Below are 26,739 nucleotides of genomic sequence, written 5' to 3'. Positions count from 1 at the left end.
CTGTTTACGACAACTAATGTTGCTGTTTACGACAACTAATGTTGCTGTTTACGACAACTAATGTTGCTGTTTACGACAACTAATGTTGCTGTTTACGACAACTAATGTTGCTGTTTACGACTACACATGTTGCTGTTTACGACAACTAATGTTGCTGTTTACGACTACACATGTTGCTGTTTACGACAACTAATGTTGCTGTTTACGACTACACATGTTGCTGTTTACGACAACTAATGTTGCTGTTTACGACTACACATGTTGCTGTTTACGACAACTAATGTTGCTGTTTACGACAACTAATGTTGCTGTTTACGACAACTAATGTTGCTGTTTACGACTACACATGTTGCTGTTTACGACTACACATGTTGCTGTTTACGACAACTAATGTTGCTGTTTACGACAACTAATGTTGCTGTTTACGACTACACATGTTGCTGTTTACGACAACTAATGTTGCTGTTTACGACTACACATGTTGCTGTTTACGACTACACATGTTGCTGTTTATGACAACTAATGTTGCTGTTTACGACAACTAATGTTGCTGTTTATGACAACTAATGTTGCTGTTTATGACAACTAATGTTGCTGTTTACGACAACTAATGTTGCTGTTTACGACAACTAATGTTGCTGTTTACGACTACACATGTTGCTGTTTACGACAACTAATGTTGCTGTTTACGACAACTAATGTTGCTGTTTACGACTACACATGTTGCTGTTTACGACTACACATGTTGCTGTTTATGACAACTAATGTTGCTGTTTATGACAACTAATGTTGCTGTTTATGACAACTAATGTTGCTGTTTACGACAACTAATGTTGCTGTTTACGACAACTAATGTTGCTGTTTACGACAACTAATGTTGCTGTTTATGACAACTAATGTTGCTGTTTATGACAACTAATGTTGCTGTTTACGACAACTAATGTTGCTGTTTACGACAACTAATGTTGCTGTTTACGACTACACATGTTGCTGTTTACGACAACTAATGTTGCTGTTTACGACTACACATGTTGCTGTTTACGACAACTAATGTTGCTGTTTACGACTACACATGTTGCTGTTTATGACAACTAATGTTGCTGTTTATGACAACTAATGTTGCTGTTTATGACAACTAATGTTGCTGTTTACGACAACTAATGTTGCTGTTTACGACAACTAATGTTGCTGTTTACGACAACTAATGTTGCTGTTTATGACAACTAATGTTGCTGTTTATGACAACTAATGTTGCTGTTTACGACAACTAATGTTGCTGTTTACGACAACTAATGTTGCTGTTTACGACTACACATGTTGCTGTTTACGACAACTAATGTTGCTGTTTACGACTACACATGTTGCTGTTTACGACAACTAATGTTGCTGTTTACGACTACACATGTTGCTGTTTACGACAACTAATGTTGCTGTTTACGACTACACATGTTGCTGTTTACGACAACTAATGTTGCTGTTTACGACAACTAATGTTGCTGTTTACGACAACTAATGTTGCTGTTTACGACAACTAATGTTGCTGTTTACGACAACTAATGTTGCTGTTTACGACAACTAATGTTGCTGTTTACGACAACTAATGTTGCTGTTTACGACAACTAATGTTGCTGTTTACGACTACACATGTTGCTGTTTACGACAACTAATGTTGCTGTTTACGACAACTAATGTTGCTGTTTACGACAACTAATGTTGCTGTTTACGACAACTAATGTTGCTGTTTACGACAACTAATGTTGCTGTTTACGACAACTAATGTTGCTGTTTACGACAACTAATGTTGCTGTTTACGACAACTAATGTTGCTGTTTACGACTACACATGTTGCTGTTTATGACAACTAATGTTGCTGTTTATGACAACTAATGTTGCTGTTTACGACTACACATGTTGCTGTTTATGACAACTAATGTTGCTGTTTATGACAACTAATGTTGCTGTTTACGACTACACATGTTGCTGTTTATGACAACTAATGTTGCTGTTTATGACAACTAATGTTGCTGTTTACGACTACACATGTTGCTGTTTATGACAACTAATGTTGCTGTTTACGACAACTAATGTTGCTGTTTACGACTACACATGTTGCTGTTTATGACAACTAATGTTGCTGTTTATGACAACTAATGTTGCTGTTTATGACAACTAATGTTGCTGTTTATGACAACTAATGTTGCTGTTTATGACAACTAATGTTGCTGTTTATGACAACTAATGTTGCTGTTTATGACAACTAATGTTGCTGTTTATGACAACTAATGTTGCTGTTTACGACAACTAATGTTGCTGTTTACGACAACTAATGTTGCTGTTTACGACTACACATGTTGCTGTTTACGACAACTAATGTTGCTGTTTACGACTACACATGTTGCTGTTTACGACAACTAATGTTGCTGTTTATGACAACTAATGTTGCTGTTTATGACAACTAATGTTGCTGTTTATGACAACTAATGTTGCTGTTTATGACAACTAATGTTGCTGTTTACGACTACACATGTTGCTGTTTACGACAACTAATGTTGCTGTTTACGACAACTAATGTTGCTGTTTACGACAACTAATGTTGCTGTTTACGACAACTAATGTTGCTGTTTACGACAACTAATGTTGCTGTTTATGACAACTAATGTTGCTGTTTACGACTACACATGTTGCTGTTTACGACAACTAATGTTGCTGTTTACGACAACTAATGTTGCTGTTTACGACAACTAATGTTGCTGTTTACGACAACTAATGTTGCTGTTTACGACAACTAATGTTGCTGTTTACGACTACACATGTTGCTGTTTACGACAACTAATGTTGCTGTTTACGACAACTAATGTTGCTGTTTACGACAACTAATGTTGCTGTTTACGACAACTAATGTTGCTGTTTACGACAACTAATGTTGCTGTTTACGACAACTAATGTTGCTGTTTACGACAACTAATGTTGCTGTTTACGACTACACATGTTGCTGTTTACGACTACACATGTTGCTGTTTACGACAACTAATGTTGCTGTTTACGACAACTAATGTTGCTGTTTACGACAACTAATGTTGCTGTTTACGACAACTAATGTTGCTGTTTACGACAACTAATGTTGCTGTTTACGACTACACATGTTGCTGTTTACGACAACTAATGTTGCTGTTTACGACAACTAATATTGCTGTTTACGACAACTAATGTTGCTGTTTACGACAACTAATGTTGCTGTTTACGACAACTAATGTTGCTGTTTACGACTACACATGTTGCTGTTTATGACAACTAATGTTGCTGTTTATGACAACTAATGTTGCTGTTTATGACAACTAATGTTGCTGTTTATGACAACTAATGTTGCTGTTTATGACAACTAATGTTGCTGTTTATGACAACTAATGTTGCTGTTTATGACAACTAATGTTGCTGTTTATGACAACTAATGTTGCTGTTTACGACAACTAATGTTGCTGTTTACGACAACTAATGTTGCTGTTTACGACTACACATGTTGCTGTTTACGACAACTAATGTTGCTGTTTACGACTACACATGTTGCTGTTTACGACAACTAATGTTGCTGTTTATGACAACTAATGTTGCTGTTTATGACAACTAATGTTGCTGTTTATGACAACTAATGTTGCTGTTTATGACAACTAATGTTGCTGTTTACGACTACACATGTTGCTGTTTACGACAACTAATGTTGCTGTTTACGACAACTAATGTTGCTGTTTACGACAACTAATGTTGCTGTTTACGACAACTAATGTTGCTGTTTACGACAACTAATGTTGCTGTTTACGACAACTAATGTTGCTGTTTACGACTACACATGTTGCTGTTTACGACAACTAATGTTGCTGTTTACGACTACACATGTTGCTGTTTACGACAACTAATGTTGCTGTTTATGACAACTAATGTTGCTGTTTACGACAACTAATGTTGCTGTTTATGACAACTAATGTTGCTGTTTATGACAACTAATGTTGCTGTTTATGACAACTAATGTTGCTGTTTACGACAACTAATGTTGCTGTTTACGACAACTAATGTTGCTGTTTACGACAACTAATGTTGCTGTTTATGACAACTAATGTTGCTGTTTACGACTACACATGTTGCTGTTTACGACAACTAATGTTGCTGTTTACGACAACTAATGTTGCTGTTTACGACAACTAATGTTGCTGTTTACGACAACTAATGTTGCTGTTTACGACAACTAATGTTGCTGTTTACGACTACACATGTTGCTGTTTACGACAACTAATGTTGCTGTTTACGACAACTAATGTTGCTGTTTACGACAACTAATGTTGCTGTTTACGACAACTAATGTTGCTGTTTACGACAACTAATGTTGCTGTTTACGACAACTAATGTTGCTGTTTACGACTACACATGTTGCTGTTTACGACTACACATGTTGCTGTTTACGACAACTAATGTTGCTGTTTACGACAACTAATGTTGCTGTTTACGACAACTAATGTTGCTGTTTACGACTACACATGTTGCTGTTTACGACAACTAATGTTGCTGTTTACGACTACACATGTTGCTGTTTACGACTACACATGTTGCTGTTTACGACAACTAATGTTGCTGTTTACGACAACTAATATTGCTGTTTACGACAACTAATGTTGCTGTTTACGACAACTAATGTTGCTGTTTACGACAACTAATGTTGCTGTTTACGACAACTAATGTTGCTGTTTACGACTACACATGTTGCTGTTTACGACAACTAATGTTGCTGTTTACGACTACACATGTTGCTGTTTACGACAACTAATGTTGCTGTTTACGACTACACATGTTGCTGTTTACGACAACTAATGTTGCTGTTTACGACTACACATGTTGCTGTTTACGACAACTAATGTTGCTGTTTACGACAACTAATGTTGCTGTTTACGACTACACATGTTGCTGTTTATGACAACTAATGTTGCTGTTTATGACAACTAATGTTGCTGTTTATGACAACTAATGTTGCTGTTTATGACAACTAATGTTGCTGTTTATGACAACTAATGTTGCTGTTTATGACAACTAATGTTGCTGTTTATGACAACTAATGTTGCTGTTTATGACAACTAATGTTGCTGTTTACGACAACTAATGTTGCTGTTTACGACAACTAATGTTGCTGTTTACGACTACACATGTTGCTGTTTACGACAACTAATGTTGCTGTTTACGACTACACATGTTGCTGTTTACGACAACTAATGTTGCTGTTTATGACAACTAATGTTGCTGTTTATGACAACTAATGTTGCTGTTTATGACAACTAATGTTGCTGTTTATGACAACTAATGTTGCTGTTTACGACTACACATGTTGCTGTTTACGACAACTAATGTTGCTGTTTACGACAACTAATGTTGCTGTTTACGACAACTAATGTTGCTGTTTACGACAACTAATGTTGCTGTTTACGACAACTAATGTTGCTGTTTACGACAACTAATGTTGCTGTTTACGACTACACATGTTGCTGTTTACGACAACTAATGTTGCTGTTTACGACTACACATGTTGCTGTTTACGACAACTAATGTTGCTGTTTATGACAACTAATGTTGCTGTTTACGACAACTAATGTTGCTGTTTATGACAACTAATGTTGCTGTTTATGACAACTAATGTTGCTGTTTATGACAACTAATGTTGCTGTTTACGACAACTAATGTTGCTGTTTACGACAACTAATGTTGCTGTTTACGACAACTAATGTTGCTGTTTATGACAACTAATGTTGCTGTTTACGACTACACATGTTGCTGTTTACGACAACTAATGTTGCTGTTTACGACAACTAATGTTGCTGTTTACGACAACTAATGTTGCTGTTTACGACAACTAATGTTGCTGTTTACGACAACTAATGTTGCTGTTTACGACTACACATGTTGCTGTTTACGACAACTAATGTTGCTGTTTACGACAACTAATGTTGCTGTTTACGACAACTAATGTTGCTGTTTACGACAACTAATGTTGCTGTTTACGACAACTAATGTTGCTGTTTACGACAACTAATGTTGCTGTTTACGACTACACATGTTGCTGTTTACGACTACACATGTTGCTGTTTACGACAACTAATGTTGCTGTTTACGACAACTAATGTTGCTGTTTACGACAACTAATGTTGCTGTTTACGACTACACATGTTGCTGTTTACGACAACTAATGTTGCTGTTTACGACAACTAATGTTGCTGTTTACGACTACACATGTTGCTGTTTACGACAACTAATGTTGCTGTTTACGACAACTAATATTGCTGTTTACGACAACTAATGTTGCTGTTTACGACAACTAATGTTGCTGTTTACGACAACTAATGTTGCTGTTTACGACAACTAATGTTGCTGTTTACGACTACACATGTTGCTGTTTACGACAACTAATGTTGCTGTTTACGACTACACATGTTGCTGTTTACGACAACTAATGTTGCTGTTTACGACTACACATGTTGCTGTTTACGACAACTAATGTTGCTGTTTACGACTACACATGTTGCTGTTTACGACAACTAATGTTGCTGTTTACGACAACTAATGTTGCTGTTTACGACTACACATGTTGCTGTTTACGACAACTAATGTTGCTGTTTACGACTACACATGTTGCTGTTTACGACAACTAATGTTGCTGTTTACGACAACTAATGTTGCTGTTTACGACAACGAATGACGGCGAAAGAAAAAGTGTTCCATTTCACAAGAGAACACCACAGCACATGTTAACAGACATCTGTAATTAAGTTGCAGACAGAACAATTCTGTCCAATCGTGTTAGGCCTTACAATACTCACGTGTGGGCGGTGTGAGCCTCTTTCCCAACTGAATCAAACACCAATGGAAGAAAACACATGATTGCATTGATTGAAGCAATGGAACTCATTCACCAAACGTAAACAAACAACATTTAGCCAAGTGATTCTCTATCTCTTCTTTACAAATTAGGATTTAATTTTAATACACAATGGCTATCACGTGATAGTTTTTTTACGTTGTTTTATCAATATTATCACGTGACTAAATGTTGGGAGCGGGCAGGATTGGAACCCTCGACCATCGATAAATCCGAACGACAGTCCGACGCGCAAACCGCACGACCAGGCAGCCAAATGTATTCTAATTTATTTAGTGAGTTAGGGCCTATACAAGCTTGTACAAAGATTTATTTTTTTTGAACATAGATCTAGGATTCTGGGTCACAATTATCACAGAAAGGGAACTTATCTTACACCACACATGATCTGTCGACCGTCTTTCTCTATTCCGCTCTGTCTTAACCCATGAATTAAATCTATTACATATATTTAATTGTCGCAGCATTATGAATGGCACATATTTATGGCGGAACCTCTTCTCCTATTGCCTACGTTAAAACAACGCTTTAACAGTGACACTGTAAGCCTGCCATGCTTCTAGACATTATCGGCCCGTAAATTGAGACGCCAAGTAAAATCAAATGTGCAGCCAATAAGGTCAATCATAAACGCGAACAATGACTTCCCTGACGTCATGCAACCGAAAAACTAAAAAAAAAAAAAAGAGGTTTTCGTAACCTGGTAGGACACATTTTATGGGGATAGTAAAATCTGCAAGAACACCGCCAGGGGAAAAAAAATAAGCGCTCCAATTGAGACAAACAAACGTTGATTGGTTTACAAAAGAAGCGCGTGCAGACTGCAGTGCACGCGATATGACGTTAAGATGAAACGTGCTAGGACTTATAGAATTGGACTCTACTTTATGGCAGCGTATACTAGGCACTAGGCAGCCTTTACTGGACTGGGATCTAGTTTCTGTTCATTAAGTTTCGTACCTAGATCTTTCTCAAATAGCCGTTCTTCCATTGCTTCAGCACCAGTCAGTAGAGCGAGTTTCCAAAGCTAAAAAGAATGTCACTTAAAAGAATACGCAAAATAAAAGGTAATTGATTTCCCTAAAAAGTTAAATATCATATACAGTTCGTAAAAAAAAACAACTAACACTGATTCCTTTCTAAAATTCAGTTCTTGGCACGCGTTCAACTTTCACGTCTGCTATAGCACACTTCCGGTCATCCTCGTATTCATTAACATTGGATAATATCTACATATACTTTCACCCCTGACAATTTGGGAAAAAAAATACTACCAGAGAAGTCCATACAAAAATATATTATTTAAGGTAGATTTTAGATTTTTATTAAAAAAAAAAACTGAAGAAAGAAAAAAAAAATTTATAACCTTGAACAAACACGTTTCTTGTGGCTTGGGTTTAAACCCAGATGTTGAGTTGTAAATAAAAGGTTTAAAAAAAAAAAAAGACCACACGGATCACTAGCCTAAAAAAAAAAACTCAAATCGTATACTTAGAGGCCTAATGCTAATCTGACCCTTTCATTTCAGTTTTGGAGACGAGGCTCAACGAAATACGACGACGTGGTCCAAAGGAAAGGCTAAAAGCCAATAGAGGTTTGAGTTGGTCAACTTTCGGCTTCTTTTGATCTGCCGCCACAGCTTTCACTACATGGGCCTAAGAGGGGTAATAGAGGACTTTTTGTGCGCGGCACAACAACTCATGTCCAGCCGACCAGCTTGCTGGACAAACATCGCTCTCCGGCTTGTGGTCAGTGGCGTGACGTCACCGGAGACAAAAAGTAGAGCTGACATTCAAACCAGCCTTGGACACAATTCGGCCACTTGTATCTAGACAATGCATCAAAACTAACTCCAAAGACTTCCACCAAATATTTGCTTAAAGTTAATCAGGACATAAAGGCGGGCTTGTTCCCAAATTTGATTTCTACACAGACGTACAGGCTTTGATGTTTGAAAAGGTCTGATCTAGAAACTTAATCCCCCCCCCCCCAACCCCTTTTAAGTTTTAGTCTATTGACTACGTTATTCAGACAAGTCAATAGTTGCGGACCTAAACTGAGCCTCTTAAAAAGAAAGGGAGGGGGGAGGGAGGGAGGGAACTTAAACGTGGAAGTGTGTATATGTCTATGTATGTCTGTATGTTTATCATAAACGTGTATGTGTGTTAACTTATTCGATTTCGCGGAAAGGGAATCATTTTGACAGCCATTTGTGGGAGTGGGTTTAGGAAATTCCTGAGACGAAAGTCAACTTTAAAACAACAAAAAAAAAAAACCTTCTGTTTGTGTGTATGTGTTTGGGTGAAGGGAGGTAATGTGTTTGTAATGAGTGACCAATGGGCTTGTTCCTGTCTTTCGTGTGTGTCTTGTAGATGAAAGTCCGGCGATTGTATTGGTCTCTTCATGCTGGTCAAACTTCCGCCCACTCCGCCCTCAAATTCCTCAAACATATTTACAGCGTACGGACGCCAAGAGGGGAGTAGTGTCCACTCGGAAAATAGAACAGACTGCAGCACTTGGTCTACATTCTTGAGTTCTTGATGAGAAATGAAAAGGGGGGGGGGGAAAGTTCAACTTATAGAATCAAACAAAAGCCAAGAAGAAAATTATTTCCAGTAAGCACATCTAACAATAGATTTTCCAGACCCACAAGTCTAACAATAGATCTCAAGACTCACAAGTCTAACAATAGATCTTCAAGACCCACAAGTCTAACAATAGATCTTCAAGACCCACAAGTCTAGACATAAACAAATAGACCGGCCACTGATCTGCTCATCACCCAGTAAGTCAGGCTGGACTAAATAAAATATAGCGCATTTCAAAACTGACCATTCAAACAGACACGAAGGCAGCAGTTGAAACTTAGGTCAATGTTTATGTGTTTTTGACAACCACTAGTATAGGGTAAATTTGAATCAGGGGCCTATGTAAAAAAAAAAGATAATGTTTAAACTCAAAACTAAAGCAAAATAGAAACAAAAGATTATTAAAGGAATAAACAACTACACGTGACGTGCACAATAATGAAGTAGTCTATAGCATCATAATGTGCTTAAAAAAATGACAAACTAACAGATTTTATGCTGAAGTAACAAAACCAAAAAAGACAACAAGAAGAAACTGTTAAAGAACTGTTCAGGAGATAAAAATTAAATACTCAATGAGATAGTAGTCCGAACTAGCTAGTTCAACATTTCATAAGACGAAAAAAAGCAGTATATGAAGTTGATACATTTGACTACTTTAGTAAGCAATATAGTTTATAGGCAACAGATAAAAAGGCATGAAAATAATAAAAGTATGAAAAAACAATCAATGAAATATTTAACCGGCGTACTAGAGACTTGTTGAGATAAGAAGGTCACACAGGATAAGGACAAAACTAGAGAGGTGAACATTTTGAGATTACACCGTAAACGGTTAGCAGTCCCATTGGTGGGTAGATCGTCACCCGATACTTTAAGGCGTTTAAGCCAACTTAACAAAATAAAAGTCAAACTTAATAAGAAGAAAATAATCAAGTAATATATTTTTTTTAAAAAACTTAATTCTTACTTATTCAAATAATATAGAAAACGAAACAAATTATTATGCACTATTTTATTATGATTATTAAACGTTTTGTCTGCTGCGACGATGCTTGCTTCTAAATACATGTGTTGTGGTCAAATTACTCAGTGAACATAGTGACACTACGCAACAACAAAATTGATCAGGATAAAGTTATTTGATGTTTGCAGAAAGAACCTATTCTACAGTACAATAAACGTCTTCCGAAAGAATGAAGGGTCAGAATGTAATAAAGAATTAATTACGTACACACACACACACACACATACATGGCCGGGGGGAGGGGAAGAAAAAAAATCTAAACCCTAAGATTGAAAATAAATTGGCCAGTATGGGTATCGAGCAACTAAAATTAGCTAAGCAAGCAATTTTTTTTTTTTAGATTTATGGTTTTGACGCAACATTAAAACATACATTAATTAAAAACAAAAAAACTAGTTAGAACAACACCTTAGGCAGACGACAACTTACCTGCACTGCACTGTTAACAAAACAGTTGTTCTCCCCAGGGGCGTTGCGTAAGCCTTTAGCAGACGAGAAGGCTATACTGTTATGCTTATCCCATGTGTCGAAAAACGGGTTCGGCCCGTTAGTGGGCATCATTGTGTCAAAATCATCCGCTTCCATGGCAGTAGGTTTTTAAAAAAAAAAACTATATAGGTCGGATTTCACGGGTATATAGCAAGAAGACGAAACTAAGTGATGTATACAACGAGATAGTCCCGGTGCTTCCGTCTCATTTTATGCTGTTTTACAATAGAACTGGCATTCTAGTGCAAGCTGGGTTTTTGTCTGGTTCTCAAATCTGGATGTTTCCTTAAATACTTGGAAAAGGAGACAAAAAGCGAAGGTCATCAAGCAGACTTCTCTTGACCTCGACCCGAGTTATCTGTCTAAGACCTGCAGACGAGCCCAGTTGGAATCATTGGCCTGTAAACAATAGGTTGCGAAGAGTATCAAAGGGAGATAGTCTCGGGTACCAGGTCTTGTTATTGTGGTAGTAGTTGGTCCTTCTGAAAAAGAAGGGGAAAAAAAAAGATTAGACAAGAGAAGTAACTCTGTGTCACTTACACATTAAAGAAACTAATATAAAATAAAATATATATGATGGAGTCAAACTTGGATAATTAACAAAACCTATAATAATGCATAAATTTGTGTCTTTAGAGAAGGAAGGGTGTTAATTTATGGAAACCACTTACAATAGAAGTTTGTTATTTGTATGAACCCGCAATACGGTGCAAACAAAGTCTCTTTTTCCATCTTCAATTAATTATCACAGTTTAAGAACAAATGCATGAACATTTAAAAAAAAAAAAAAAGGGGGGAGGGGGGTATGTTTGGACTTGTACACAACAATGTATGACCAAGTTCTTTCAAACAATACTTAGCATTCTTGAACTTATTTCAATCAAACTGTAAGTAAGTGCTATTCTCCTGTTCGTCGTGGAAATAAATTTCAACCAATTGGGTAACAAAAAATTGTAGAAATAAAAATAAAAGAGAACAATCTATTTGGCAAACTGAATTGTTTCTGACGGGAGTGGCGCCGATTTATCTTCTGTTTCGCTCTATCCAGAACTACGTTGACCCTGGATCAAGAGGATATAGATATAGATTGCTTGAGAATGTGGCGGGGGAGATTATGTCTTGAAGGGGAGACAATAGAGGATATACCCTAACAATGGGCACAGTCAGAATCAAAGGAAGAGTTTATCAGAGCCAAGGGCAAGTGTCAAGTCAGGCCAAGGCAAGTACCAGACCAAGAGTTATCTTTAAGGAAATGTTGTTAATTAACAATCAAGGAAGTGGTAACAAAAAAAGGTTAAAGGGGGGGGGGATGAATTCGGCTCTAGTAAACGAGAAAAAGTAGAAAAAATGGAGGGGGGGGGGCTAATTATTCAAGCGTAACCAAATCTGGCCAATCAATGCAAACAAACAAAAACATTTCGACAGTATTTTATTATGTTTCCTTTTCAGGATCCTGTTGCCAGGGCCGTCGGCTTTCCCGGAAGTTACATCACGGCGTATTTCACATAATGGTGGAATTTTAGTTATAGGCCTACTCTAAAATGTGAAACATTCACTTTTTAGGCACCACAGGCCAAACTTTGAGATCAAAATTTTAATTTGGCTCACATCGTTAGCCACTTAAGAGATATAGACCAGGAGAGTAACGCTCGCCCTCTCTTTCTTCCTCTTCCACCATCCAATTGTACATAATTGTCCATCAAATTGTCCATCAAATTGTCCATCAAATTGTCCATCAAATTGTTCATCAAATTGTGGACGTTGAAAAGACGTTGAAAAGAGAACAGTGTTTATAGTGTAAGAGCCTATAATCTGGATTGTATGACAACATGGCTGCCTGGTCGTGAGGTTTGCGCACTGGACTGTCGTTCAGATTTATCGATGGTCCAGGGTTCAAATCCTGCCCGCTCCCATCCCCCGTCGTCCTGCGGGAGGTTTGGACTAGGAAGTAATTATCTTCAACTCTGAAGGAACATCCGAAACATGTAAAACATTTTACAAAACAACATGGTGGGAGCGATTCTATGAGGAGTGGACATAGAACATGACTTTAAAAAAAAACAAACGGACAGTTTTATTTCTTTTATTTATCAAACTAAAGAACGTATGTTTTTAGAGAAATTGTGTTGTTTTCAAATGCTGCTACGCACCGAAGAATTTAAAAATAGGGTTTCAATAGTGATAAAAAATGCAAATACATTTTTATATACTTTAAAAAAAAAACAACAACAACAACATAGCCATAGACATAAATAAATATAGATCTAGACTGGCCGATAAAAGAGTTTTATGAAACGAAAATTTGTGACTTGCAATTCTGTGTACTTTTATTATACAGCAGTGTAGTTTTGTTTAATCTCTAAGACTGAAGATCATGCAACTTTTCAGAATTCGGAAATCCGACAACAAGAGATATACATGTTTTCAAGTTACATGAAGTTATTTCCTTTTTTCCAGTCTATATTTATGTTATGTCTATGATCATAGCTTATCAACCATGGCATTTTTTTACACCGGATACGCCAAAAACAAATCTATTTATAGTTTTTTCCGCCATGTCTAAAAATCCCCACTAGGGAAGTATCAACTTATTGATTCAGGATTGGATGATCGCGATGTAAACACGGACCAGGGGAGTTAACTCATAATGTTTATGAATATGAATGAATCTTCCGCTTTTGCCAAGTATTAATATAGCTTGAAGCGATCAGAGCAAGCCATCATTCACTCCGCGGCAGCTAGCAATCAATACGAGCCGAAGGTGAAATCAAATAGCTGTAGAGCGCACTTGGAGGAAACAGAACGAAACAAAACAGACCAACACAATCAATGCTTGTACGCACATAGAAATCTATACATAATAACAATGAAAGTTATTATTATCCTGCGAGCCGTTTAATTTTAAAGTGTCCGTACTTCGAAGAGCACTTTCCACTAAAAAGAAATCCAAACCATACAGAAAGTCTATAACTGCATGCCCTGAATTTGAAGTAACAATGAAGTAAAGTTCCCCTTTCAGACCTTGCGATCTACAGGGCAGATGATGTAAAGGTCGTATGTTTCAGCGCCCCACGGTTAACGAGGGTGTCATGTGGCCAGCACAACGACCAACCGCTTTTAATGTTACCCAACTAATGCCAGGTACCCATAAGAGCTGGGTGGACTCAGAGGTGCCAAAAGATCCCGAAATTAAACAACCCAGTCTTCGAACCCAGGACCCCCGTATCCAAGCGCTTTACCAGCCAGCCACTGCGTCTCCTTACAATGAAGGAAATCTGGCTAATAACGGTACTGACAATATATAGCTATTTCTATGTCAACAACGGCTGCTTAAAATGACGCAGTGTTGAGGTTATATCACAATATCTTAGCATTTCCTGGTGGCCACTGTACTTTCAAGCTCAAGCGCCTGTCCAAAATCTGGACATTGCGACCCTCTCCCCCCCCCCTCCTACAATTAAAAAAAAAAGGAGGTAAGTCCTCGGGTGTTAATACCTAAGTCAACTTTGTGATTGCCCAGGTGTGATTAGACTGGACCCGTGAACCAAACCAAGGGTTGATGTCCACCCGGTGGTCAGTTCTATTGTGGATCTGCTCCCAGAAACACTTATCACGTTGACACTGGTGTTTGTCCCCCCCCCCCTTCCTTTCCAACATTAGCACCGCCGAGCCTGGGGCGCGACCCCCCCCCCCCTTAAGGGAATGGCGAATGTCGCGCTTTGCTCCCACATTCCAACGCAAGAAGTAAGGAGCAAACTAGAGATGAACCCCCCCCCCCCCCATTTACCCCCGTAACATGTCAATACGTTGGTAGGTTGATTGACACGCGTGAACCGCCGGAAACACACGCAATACAGTGTGTGTGTTTGAGAGAGAGAGAGCAATCAACAAACTTTTGCACATCAAACTTCCTTAAGTGAACATCAAACAAAAACATCAGGATGTTTTAAAAGAAAACAAAACTTTCTGCTCTAGTCTCAAAAGTTTGTATGTAGAGATCTATCATTCTTAATTCGATCCTTGTGTTAAAGACTTCGATCCTTGTGTTAAAGACTTCGATCCTTGTGTTAAAGACTTCGATCCTTGTGTTAAAGACTTCGATCATTGGGTACCATTGTTATTTTTCGTTCAGGTCACCAAAGTCACAATGAGGCTGGAGCGATGAAATGAGGGTCAACACGAGGCTGGTCCACATGTGAACATCCTCAACCCTTTTTACAAAGCTTTAATTAACGTATTCCGTCTGTCTGTCTGTCTCGGACGATTCTTTTACACGTTTTTTTTTTCTCTCTAACTTCCTATTCTCTAAGATAAACCTTGCAGTGTTTAGAAATATGGCAATGATTATGCGGTGCTTTCCCTTCAATACGTTTTATTTATACGTATTTTTTTTTATATTCTGTCTAAAAACTGGATACCTTAAGGAGAACTTATTTTTAGATAAGTTACTTAACAAAACAACAAATAAATACAGTGCTCTGTCGACGTTCTGTGGATAATCATATATATAATTTAAAATGTCAATTAAAACACGTTGCAAGACTCAATATTAACAAAATTTATACCCACCCCCAAACGAGCACACACTACTTTCCTATCGTTATAGTTGAGTAGGAACAGAAGGACAGGAAAGGACTGGCCCTCGCAATAAGATGGATACCGTGTCATTAAGAGGGACGGACATAAGATAATTTTTATTGATCCAATCAAATGGAAATTCAGTTTGACTACAATTGACAACCTCAGCGCAACTACTGTAACAATAACAATATAGATGCACATACGAACCAACATTCAAACACGAAAAACACATACACACTCACAACCAGCGCTTTATAAAATTAGACTTCTATGTACTTCTCGATGACGACAGATGAACTTGTAACACTCTGACCGAAAGTGGGATGAAGGAGTTATATATATGTCAGTGAAATCAACACACACACACAACACACTTATATTACAAATTCTTACACCCGAACTCAGTGCCATATGATTCACCATCATGACTAATAAAAGAAAATTGGAAAGGTAAATTGGATATCCAGGAGGTAGATGTATCAATGTCAGTGACATTAAAATCAGCCCTGTCATATCACCGTACCGTGTTCTTAAATTCTGTTTTGTTTCCTAGGTAACCATCAGCACAGGAAAAAAAACACACAAGTTGACCTCATTACTGACAGTAAAGAATCATAACGTCATGTTTTTCAACTGCTAACGACTGTGACACAGACAAGAGGAACTGTCAGGCTCATGTAAATGCCTATCTATTTATAGATCGCTATATTCTGGGCTTTCATTTAGAAAGTAATTAAGTGTCACGCCGTTTGATGAAAAATAATTGCAGGAACGAAAATTGACAATGTCAACGAGACCCAAGAGATACCGGAACTCCTTCATTTAAAATAAAGATAAAAAAAATTATGTTTAATTCGCTAAAGTGAACCTTTAAAAAGTTTGAGTAATCAGTTTGCACGGGAACATCTTTCAAAATGTTTCTAGCTTATATTTTCCATTCCTGTACATAATAGAATATGCATCCTCCGTTTGGGACCCCTCAACGCAAGATAACATTAAGAAACTGGAACAGACACAAAATAGAGCAGTGAGATTCATAACAAACGAATACTCACACTTAATCAGAGTAACACCTTTAGTAAAATCACTTAAATTTAGAAAGCCTTAAGGACAGAAGACTGAAAAGTAAAGTAGCAATTATACATAAAACACTGAACCATAATCTTCAAATACAAAAACAAAATTTAATAAAATACTCAGAAAGACACAAAGATAAATGGCACATTCCTCGTCCCATATGCTAGGACAAATTTGTACAAATACTCCTTCTTCCCTAGTGCTATTAGAGCATGGAATGGGTTGCCTGAGCTAGCCAGGAAAACCAGTGACTTGGCAGAATTTAAGTCATTGGTTAATATGCATGACTAAATGCATGACGCGTAAGACGTAATCATCTTCTTTTTTGAAGTAACGTCTGTATCATATAAGATAAGATGTACATCTGTCGCCCGTCTGTCTGTGGCATTTTACGTCTCGAGAGACGATCTTTTCCCTTTGCAACTTCTTGTGTGACTAAAGAAGCCAATCCTTGATACACAGCTGCGATCGCAGGTTGGGCATATATAATCACCAGGCGCCGTTGCATTTTCACCCTTCTTTCTGCTTCTGTTGTGTATGACATCTGCAATCTGTGACCCTTCCTTTATGCTCTCTCTCCATGTGGATCTGTCCAGTGCCACCTCTTCCCAGTTGTCAGTGTCGATTTTGAAGAGCTTCATGTCGCGTTTGCATACATCCGTATAACGTAAAAGTGGGCGACCAGCGGCTCTCCTGCCTTCTATTAGATCGCCATACAGGATGTCCTGTGGAAGTCGCCCGTCAACCCAACACTTTCATTACAGATAGTCAATGCGTAAGATACATAAGAGTGCTATACATCTCTAGGACTTTTAAGTTTCAACATCACTGCATGGTATGGCAACCTGAACATCGACCACAAACAAACCCCTATTCCAGTCAAAGACTCTTAGTAATGAGGTAGTTCCAAATCTCTGACCTACTTTATAAAAAGTCACGTGACTGTGGTCTTATACATGGCAATATCTTCCTATGCTAAGATGTAGATCTAGATTTAGTGCTAGCCTAGATCTAGTAGACCTACTAAATAATCATAACATTTTTGAATTATTGTAATATACTTTTTATTACTTAAATATGTATAGACCTAGACTATTTTCATGTTTGAATTACAATAAAATCAATGAGGTCATTAATGTAAACAACACACCCACGTGACTGAGAAGAAATCCGGAACTACCTCATTGGTGTGCACGTATATTTTGTTGGCTCTGGTTACAATGTTTTGTTTTGTGTAATGCACACAATTCCTCATGGAAGTTGCACTGATTCCGCTGTACACGTGATAACATCTTGATTGGGTCTTTATATTTGTTTCAACACATTGATTTGTTCCTCATTTGTTTCCAGCAATCTTCAAGTTAGATGTATGTCTTGTGTACTATACCATCATTGTCTAGACTACCAGCACGGTTCTTTAGCAGCGTAACAAGAGTAACAAAAATTTTTAACGCATTTTCAGATTCTTTTTTTTTTTTTTGTCTCTTCTGTATAATGGAAACTTCGGGTTATTCTACTAGCTCTTCAGTTTGTTTGGCATAGCGGGAGAGCGTCCGTTGGTCAAAGAATTTTACGGTGGCCGATGACCTTAATAGCCATTAAAATAAAATACCAAGGGAGGGCCATTACCTTCGCCGCGTCTACACAGCTTGACAGTCCTTGACACGGGGGACAGCGTGACACTAGGCTGTGTCAGAAAAAAAGAAAAGTGTGCTTACCCCCCCCCCCTCTCCCCGTTGACGCCAGGTGAAAGATGACTGGTCCGTATTTTACTACTGGCAAAGGTGAAGACAAGTGAACGGTAGTGGAGTAAAGGCGCTCTTACCCTCCCGATTTCCACCTTTCCCCCACCCATTACCGCATACTTATCACGAGTGACTCCTCTGTTTGACAACAATGCAAGAAAACCAACAAACAGGAAGTGACCCCAGCTCAAGATCACAAGTTTCGATTGGCCGTACAGTTCACGGTAGAGGTAAAGGACGCTGGTACATGACCATATAGTGGTGGTCAAGTTCTCTGTAGAATGGGGGGGGGGGGGCACTTTTAGTCGAAGTACTCTGCAGCAGAGAATATTAAATTTAGAATACTTTTTTTTTTTTCAGTATCCATTTCAAATTATCAGAAAACAGAAGACAAACAAGTTAATGGCTTCCCGGAAGTTCAAGGCTTCCAGAACGTTTCACATGGTGTAACATTATTAAGCGATTGGTCATTACTTTTCACTTTGATTACAAAACACTTTTCAACTTCTAAGAGCTTAGTCAAATGTGATACCACATCATCTTCACGGGAGATAAGTTTTGTGAAGGAAGTTTCACGTCGATAGGGAATATCATTGCTCAATCCTATCAAATCAAAACAAATAAATCAAGAAACTTAAAAAGGGTTAGGAGGCTGATGAATGCTCATTCACAAAATCATTATTGCTGGCTGGACAACGCAAAAGAATGGACCGGCCTCTATGTTGGTATCCTACTCAGAACAGCTGCTGACCGGGAAAAAATGGAAGGATTTGTTACGCGAACTGTCACAGCATCCCTAAGACGAAAGTCACGTGACAGATGATGAACGAGTAAAGATGAAACCAAAAGGTCTTTTGCAAAAGATGCGTAGAGATTATATATATGTATCCAAAGTTGATAGGAAAGAAATGAAGGTTTTTTTAAATTGTGAGGTATATATAAAAAAAAAAAGGTCTTTTTCTTTCTTTTTACTATTCACGGGAAAAAAAAGTTTCCACAGATACAAGTCTAATTTGGAAAATACGGAAGTAATTTAGCTACTTCGCCACATTCCTAACAGGACACAGTAGGCCTATATCTACACTTATCAGAATACCTTTTCAAGCCACTAAAATGTCCTAATATAGCAAAGCCATGGGCCCAAAACTGATGCAACACTACTGCTAGACCTATGTAATGGGGACTATTTTTTTTTCTCTCCACTGGAGCTGACATTAAAGAGTTGGCAGGTCTCCAGGTCACACAAACCTTGTTGACAATAGTACTATGAACAAGAGTTACCTTTTCTTTCTAAAAGTCTGTTTATGTTTTCGGGAGGGGGGAAAAAAACCGGTCATGTCCATACAAGAAACGTTTCCCCAACCAGAAAGAATCCAAGACCTTGAGCACCTTCACTGTTGATGTGATAATAGTTGGCAGCAAGGGGAAGATAAGCAGGGACAGAAATACATCAAGTAAAAAAGATTAGCAGAAAACTGCACCAGAGTCAAAAAAAATATTATTAGACCCGATTTTTTCTTCTGATTAAAGGCGGATCCATAACATTTGAAAGGGGTTGGGCGATTTGTTTTCCAGAACTTAACCCGTATTAACTCTAACCCTATGTATAAACACACACACATAGAAAACAAAGCAAAAAAAAATTGCATATATTACAATTTAGACCAGTGTTTGTCAATCACCACTGTTATTCTTCTTCCCAGCTATAGAACTGGGTGTTCTGGGAAAGCACTGTGAGTCGGGAGTTTTCATGCGTTCTTAGCTGTCATCTACGGCGTCTTGTTTAAGAAAGGCAGGTCATATAAAATAAAATTAGTAGGTTGGGGACACCGATGTTTAAATGGACCTCATTCACCAATCGCAAAAAAAAAACCACTTAGTCACGTGATAATATATTGATAAAACAATGAAAAGTACGTATCACGTGACAGCCTTTATGGATTGCGTAATTCGTATAGAAGAGATAGAGAACCACGTGGCAAAATGTTGTTTGTTTACGATTGGTGAATGAGGTCCATTGGTCAAAACATTTCGTAACGTAAGTACGTCTCTACTTGGCCGAAATTCAAAGCTAGAAGCTACTGATAGATATGCGTAAGGCTACCGGACATCCGGCAACAGAAGGACATCTCTTTTATGTCGCGTCCTCCCTCGAACAGGCAATAAGTCTGAAGTGTGAAATGTTATGTATACCGTACCGGCACCGGAAGTAATAGAATAGTATTGGTGTGAATGGTGTTTCGTTGCATGACAATCAATGAGACTTGAAATAATTTCTCTGGCTAAAAGAAAACGCGCGTGTTCGGTCTTTTCGACCTCCTTTATCAAGTCACATCAAATCTATTACAGAGTTTCTCAAGATCTGGGAAAGTCTCTTTTTGAAATAGCGCTTTTGCTGAACCAACGCAAAGTCGCGACACAGTCGACCAAAGAGAGAAATAGATTTATCATTAACTCTTTCTCTCCTAACTGACGATGCCAGCGTTGATTCCACCAGAATGGGGTAAATAATTACGGAGAGAAAAGAGTTAGAACAAATTTTAGAAGCATTTTTCCTCGTTCAATTTGAAACAAAATGTCGTGTATGGAGTTTGGAGAGTATGTTTGCGTGAATGATTAACTATTTGAACAAAAAATGTCTTTATAGCCTAATGACATGCTTCTTCAATGCATAGTTTTAGTTTGTAAACTTTACCTTATTGTAAGACTGACTTTTAGGGGTGCATGAGTCTGGGGAACCCTAGTTAAGTGTAGCGAGGAATTTTCACGAAGACAACAAATGTCTGTTCTAACCCTTATTTCTGTATGTAGCAGACGTCAAACTTGTTAATACGTTTTAAAATAGTATTAAACTCTAGCAAGAGTTGTGTTCTCTTGTTGCCCAAAATGAAACCCAGAACAACAACTGGGCAATTAAAAGTAAACTAGCTTTATCTGCAAGTAACATACGAAAAGTTGACACGTCAATGTCTCGGTTGAATGTTTTTATTTTGTGTCCCGTTAGATACATGGAGAGAGAACATTAAAAAGAAATTAATAAATTGCCCAATCATATTTCTAAAATCAGCTATAATTCAGCAATACTTTTAGTAAAATCAGCAATAATTAAACTAAATTTAGTCACAGGACTTACTGATCCCCGCCACGACAGGTCTTAAAAACTATAAATACTCGACCAGTATGGTGACATGTATGCACTACGCACAACAGCAGGGTTTCTGTCCCAGCTTTTGCAAGAAAATATTTGAACCTCTCAAGCCCTCACTCAAATGGAATTTGATGATGATGAACTAAAGTTAGCAAGTAATAATAATTCTGCAATTATTTTAGAACTAGTAAAATTCAACAATTATAACTAACTTAGCCACCCTCTTGTTAATTGAGTAATCAATTTAGTAAATTCTGCATTTTAGAAAATTCAGACATAATTTTAGCAAAATCAGCTATATTGTTACTAAATTTAATCAATCTAGTTTACTTTAATTTACTTTTTTTTTAAATTACCTAAATGTGTTCTTGCTTTCACATTAGTAACAAGAAAACATCACTCTTACAGATACCATTTTAAAACACATGCAGTAATCCTTTTTAGTAAATCTAGCTATAATTTATGAAAATTTAGCTATTATTATAATGCAGTTATAGGATCACTTTTGTAACTAACGTGAGCCATAGTTTTATAGAATTCAAAAGTCATTTGTGTGAATTCAGAAATACTCATTAAGAATGGCGATCTCAATTGCAAGTTTATGAGCCTATGGGCCAGGTGTAGGCCTATAATCGGATCACAGAAAGAACCGAATCGGGCGCAAATAAAATTGCTGCGAGGATTAAAATGTTGGTTTAGAGGATTCTAGATCTACTTTACGCAATGTAAAAGTTTAACATCGACTTGCAAACAGTTACTTTGAGATCTAGCAGACTATGTTGAAAAATGATTAAACAAATTATAATCATAAGGGATGATTGGGTGATTAGCATATTAGCCTGCAAAAATATAGAAAATAGATGCCATATTCAATACTACATGATGTGATTTAAAGAACAGATCTAAATATAGACAAGTAGATCTACATAATAAAGATAGTGAGCTGATTAACAACAAACCTTGTTCATATTAATGTCATTATTAAAGCATATTTCTACTCGTTTAACCAATAAAAATTATTTTCATTATTATTGAGATCATACAGCCTTCTAGGCCTAATTATTTTTATCTACATCTACATGCACAACTCGCAAAAGTTATAAACCATTTTTATTACGTCAAAAATTATTATATTTAGATCATTTTTTTTATTTTCTTATTAATTATGAAAATCAATATAGGTAATATCTTGTTCAGAAATAAATTGCATATCCTGCCTTATCATATTGATCCAGATCTATATCTACTCAACATGGACATCCACATTGCCATCGATCTCCAATTAGGCTAATTCCAAAATGAATAGATCTATAATATAGATCTAGATTACTAAATAATATAGACTAGATCTAGATCTATATTATCATTAAAATCACTGAATTGACTGAATCATAGCATAAGTGTTCTTCATTAAATAAAGCAAATTTAGATGTAGATTATCAATGAAATGGGCACATGGAGTGAAAAAGAGCAAGATTGCACAATTATCAATAGATCATAAAGATGCATGCGTCATCGATGCAGGAGAGAATCTCATTCATTCTGTTTCACGTTTTAAAAGCTTTGTGTTTTGGTTTCGTTTAACTACACTTAGATCCAGAATCTACGGTTTACAAGGTAAACCAAAAGATGGGTAGATTATCATATAAACCAAACTTTAACAATGTCGTAGTTAGACTAAGATATTGTAAACAGCAATCACTGAATCAGTTTCGTTACGTTGCATCTTGCATGATGCAGGTGATCGAACTAAAAAAAAAATGGACGAAAAATTCGATTAAACATTTTTAGAAAAAAAATTCAACATAAAAATAAACAAACAGTGGCAATACTTACAACAGTTCAAGAGATATATCCAAATTAATCCTTAATTTCTGATTAAAGAAATGTGTTTACACAAAAAATATGCTACGAAATCCTGTTTAATAATCAGCGAAAAAATATCTACACGGTAGATAGATCTGGTTTCTGTCGAAATACCCCAACAAACCCACTCACTGCTTCTACCTACGATAGACATGCAAATTAGGACCGAGCGCGGAGCAATACGCGTGTGACGTTTTTTTTTTTTTTCCCTTTACCTGTGAAACGTGCTTAGGCTAAGGACTGAATGACTCATCGAGGCGACAAAGTTAAACTCGATGTCACATCCAAATGCGCGATAAAATATAGTTTCTCATTCTGGTGCTGTTTCCCATAATTATAGCATTTTTTTTTCTCATATGCACACCAGTGATGTAAATCGTATATTAATATATCTCATTATTTAAATGCTTATCGAGAATTTTCGCTTAAACATCCGTGCGTATACAATTAAAGCAGATAAATAAACGGAAAAGTAGTTCGCGAGAGTAACGCGTAGTAACAGGACTAGCCTACAACTAGCACGAGAGAAAAGCTCGATAGTGTCACCGTGTCACGGCGGCTAAAGGTAAAAGAAAAAAAAAAGAATGGGGGGGGGGGAGGCAAGTTACCTCTTAAATCAAGGTGTGCGTATGGAGTACCTTGCTAGGCCTTCGCCTAGCCTAGAGGTTCTGTCAAACGGCTCTACAGGTGTTCCGTGTGGGTGTAGCAGGCCTTGTTTTTTTTTTTTATGACACTTAGTGGTGCAGTTAGCTTTTTTTTTTTTTTTTTTCCCTGCTAAAGGGAGTGTTAGGTTTGAAGTAGGTAAGGACAGACCTAGTACTGTTACAAGGAAGTGGAGTGATATTATGTCGGTCTAAATGGTTGTCCAGTTGCCCTCCTTCCCCTGTACATGCTTGGAGGGGATAGTGTCCACCCGGTGACTTATCTGGGCAATCGCCACCGTGACTTAACATTAAAGCAGGAGGGGCTAGCTACAAGGTAGAATATCAACGAAGACTGTCTCTAGGTCTATGCCATTACAACAGAAAACTGACTATTCAGCTCTTAAAACCCCCCTCCCTCCGCCCACCCCTACAGCCACCACAGAAGCAAAGTGTTAAAAAAATAAAATTATATTTTGGCATTGATGCATATTCTATTACTGCATCAGTGGAATAAGGATTTTCTGATAGGGAGAGAACAAACTGTAATAATAAATGACTCTAAATCAACACCAATAAGTGCCAATAACAGTAAACTCAGGTGTACCTCAAGGAACAGGCTTAGGTCCACTACTATTTTTAATTTGCATATATGATTTACCTAATTGAATTAAGTCAGGAACAAAAGTCAAATTATTCGCAGACGATTGCATAATATATAGAACAATAAAAACAACACAAGATACAGAAACCTTACAAAGAGAATTAGATGAATTACAGAAATGGGAATCAAATTGGAGCATGTCTTTCCACCCAGAAAATTGTCAGTTATTAAGAATAACAAAAAAAAAATGTAAAACAAATAAATTCCACTTATCTTATTCATGGTAAACCAGTAACACAGACTAAAAACGCAAAATACCTAGGTCTTATAATAAGTGAAAAACTGTCATGGAATCCCCATATTGATGAAGCTATCAAAAAATCAAACAAAGCATTAGGGTTTATTAAAAGAAATTTCTATAAATCAAATAAGAACATAAAACTAAAATGTTATTTAACCTTGGTTAGGCCAATAATAGAATATGCATCCTCTGTTTGGGACCCCTCAACTCAAGAAAACATTAAGAAACTGGAACAGACACTAAATAGAGCAGTGAGATTCATAACAAACGAATATTCACATTCGACTAGAGTAACACCTTTAGTAAAATCACTAAATTTAGAAAACCTTCAGGATAGAAGACTCAAAAGTAAAGTAGCAATTATACATAAAACACTGAACCATAATCTTCAAATACAAAAACAAAATCTAATAAAATACTCAGAATGACACAAAGATAAAAGCACATTTCTTGTTCCATATACTAGGACAAATTTGTACAAATACTCCTTCTTCCCTAGTGCTATTAGAGCATGGAATGGGTTGCCTGAGCTAGCCAGGAAAACCAATGACTTGGCAGAATTTAAGTCATTGGTTAACATGCATGACTACATGCATGACGCGTAGGACATAATCATCTTCTTTTTTGAAGTAATGTCTGTATCATATAAGTTAACCATTAGTTATCACAGTCAAATTTGTGCGTTCGGGAGGGGGGGGGATTTATTAGAAATATGATTTTTAATAGGAAAATGATGTGCCTTTTATGTCAACGTGACCGAGGAAGTTGTTGTTTTTTTTTTCTGAAAAAAAAATTGTAAAAAAAAAAAAAACATAGCATAAAAAGAAAAAAATATCAGAATAAGTTCAATGTGAGAAAGAAAGGAAATAAAATAGTTGTGAATGGTAAACAAGGAGGCGCAGTGGCTGAGAGGTAAAGCACTTGGCTTCTCAACTGGGGGTCCCGTGTTCGGATCCTGGTGAAGACTGGAATTTTTAATTTCGGGATCTTCATGCGCCTCTGAGTGCACCCAGCTCTAATGGGTACCTGACATTAGTTGGGGAAAAGTAAAGGCGGTTGGTCGTTGTGCTGGTGGTTATATGACACCCTCGCAAACCGTAGGCCACAGAAACAGATGAACTTTACATCGTCTGCCCTATAGACCACAAGGTCTGAAAGGGAAACTTTTTTTTTAATGATTAACAGGCTGGATGGTTGCCTGGTCCTGTCTTGCATACATACTCTATCGTCGTTTGGCTTATGATATAATTATACTTTGGTGATCTGTGTTATATGTTTACTTTGGTGACCTATGATATATGTATACTCTGGTGACTTATGATATATGTATACTCTGGTGACTTATGATATATGTATACTCTGGTGACTTATGATATATGTATACTCTGGTGACTTATGATATATGTATACTCTGGTGACTTATGATATATGTATACTCTGGTGACTTATGATATATGTATACTCTGGTGACTTATGATATATGTATACTCTGGTGACTTGTGATATATGTCTACTTTGGTGACCTATGATATATGTCTACTTTGGTGACCTATGATATAGGTATACTTTGGTGACCTATGATATAGGTGTCACGTGTTTATTACGTTTATTTAACTGGCAGGTCTTGATGCTATAAACTTGTGACATATGCGAGTTCGGAGGTGCCTTGATTATAGTTCAAACACTTTAACAAGTAATGAAGTAACAAAGTGCTGATATGTTTTCTTTAGTTTTAATTATTTAAAACTTGAACTTGAAACAA

The 26,739-nt window shown here is 37.1% G+C and overlaps 1 protein-coding gene across 2 annotated transcripts in view; it reads right to left on the bottom strand.

Annotated features, from left to right (window-relative positions):
* Positions 1-23,630, bottom strand: part of LOC106059047 (uncharacterized) — a 70,873-nt gene extending 47,243 nt beyond the window's left edge. The window contains exons 1-2 of one of the 2 annotated variants that reach the window (XM_013216576.2): positions 23,402-23,630; positions 10,955-11,496 (exon numbers count right to left, since the gene is read on the bottom strand). In XM_013216576.2, coding sequence (XP_013072030.2) covers positions 10,955-11,110 — 156 coding nt within the window. In that variant the 5' untranslated portion in view covers positions 11,111-11,496; positions 23,402-23,630. The remainder of the gene's footprint in view (positions 1-10,954; positions 11,497-23,401) is intronic. The other variant, XM_013216575.2, reaches the window with a different exon arrangement.
* Between the last annotated feature and the right edge of the window lie 3,109 nt (positions 23,631-26,739).

The sequence above is a fragment of the Biomphalaria glabrata genome, chromosome 2 (assembly GCF_947242115.1).
Source record: "Biomphalaria glabrata chromosome 2, xgBioGlab47.1, whole genome shotgun sequence".
In the NCBI taxonomy this organism is placed as follows: Eukaryota; Metazoa; Mollusca; class Gastropoda; family Planorbidae; genus Biomphalaria; species Biomphalaria glabrata.
Note: the sequence above shows the minus strand (reverse complement) of the source record. Positions and strands in the feature narration are given on the sequence as shown.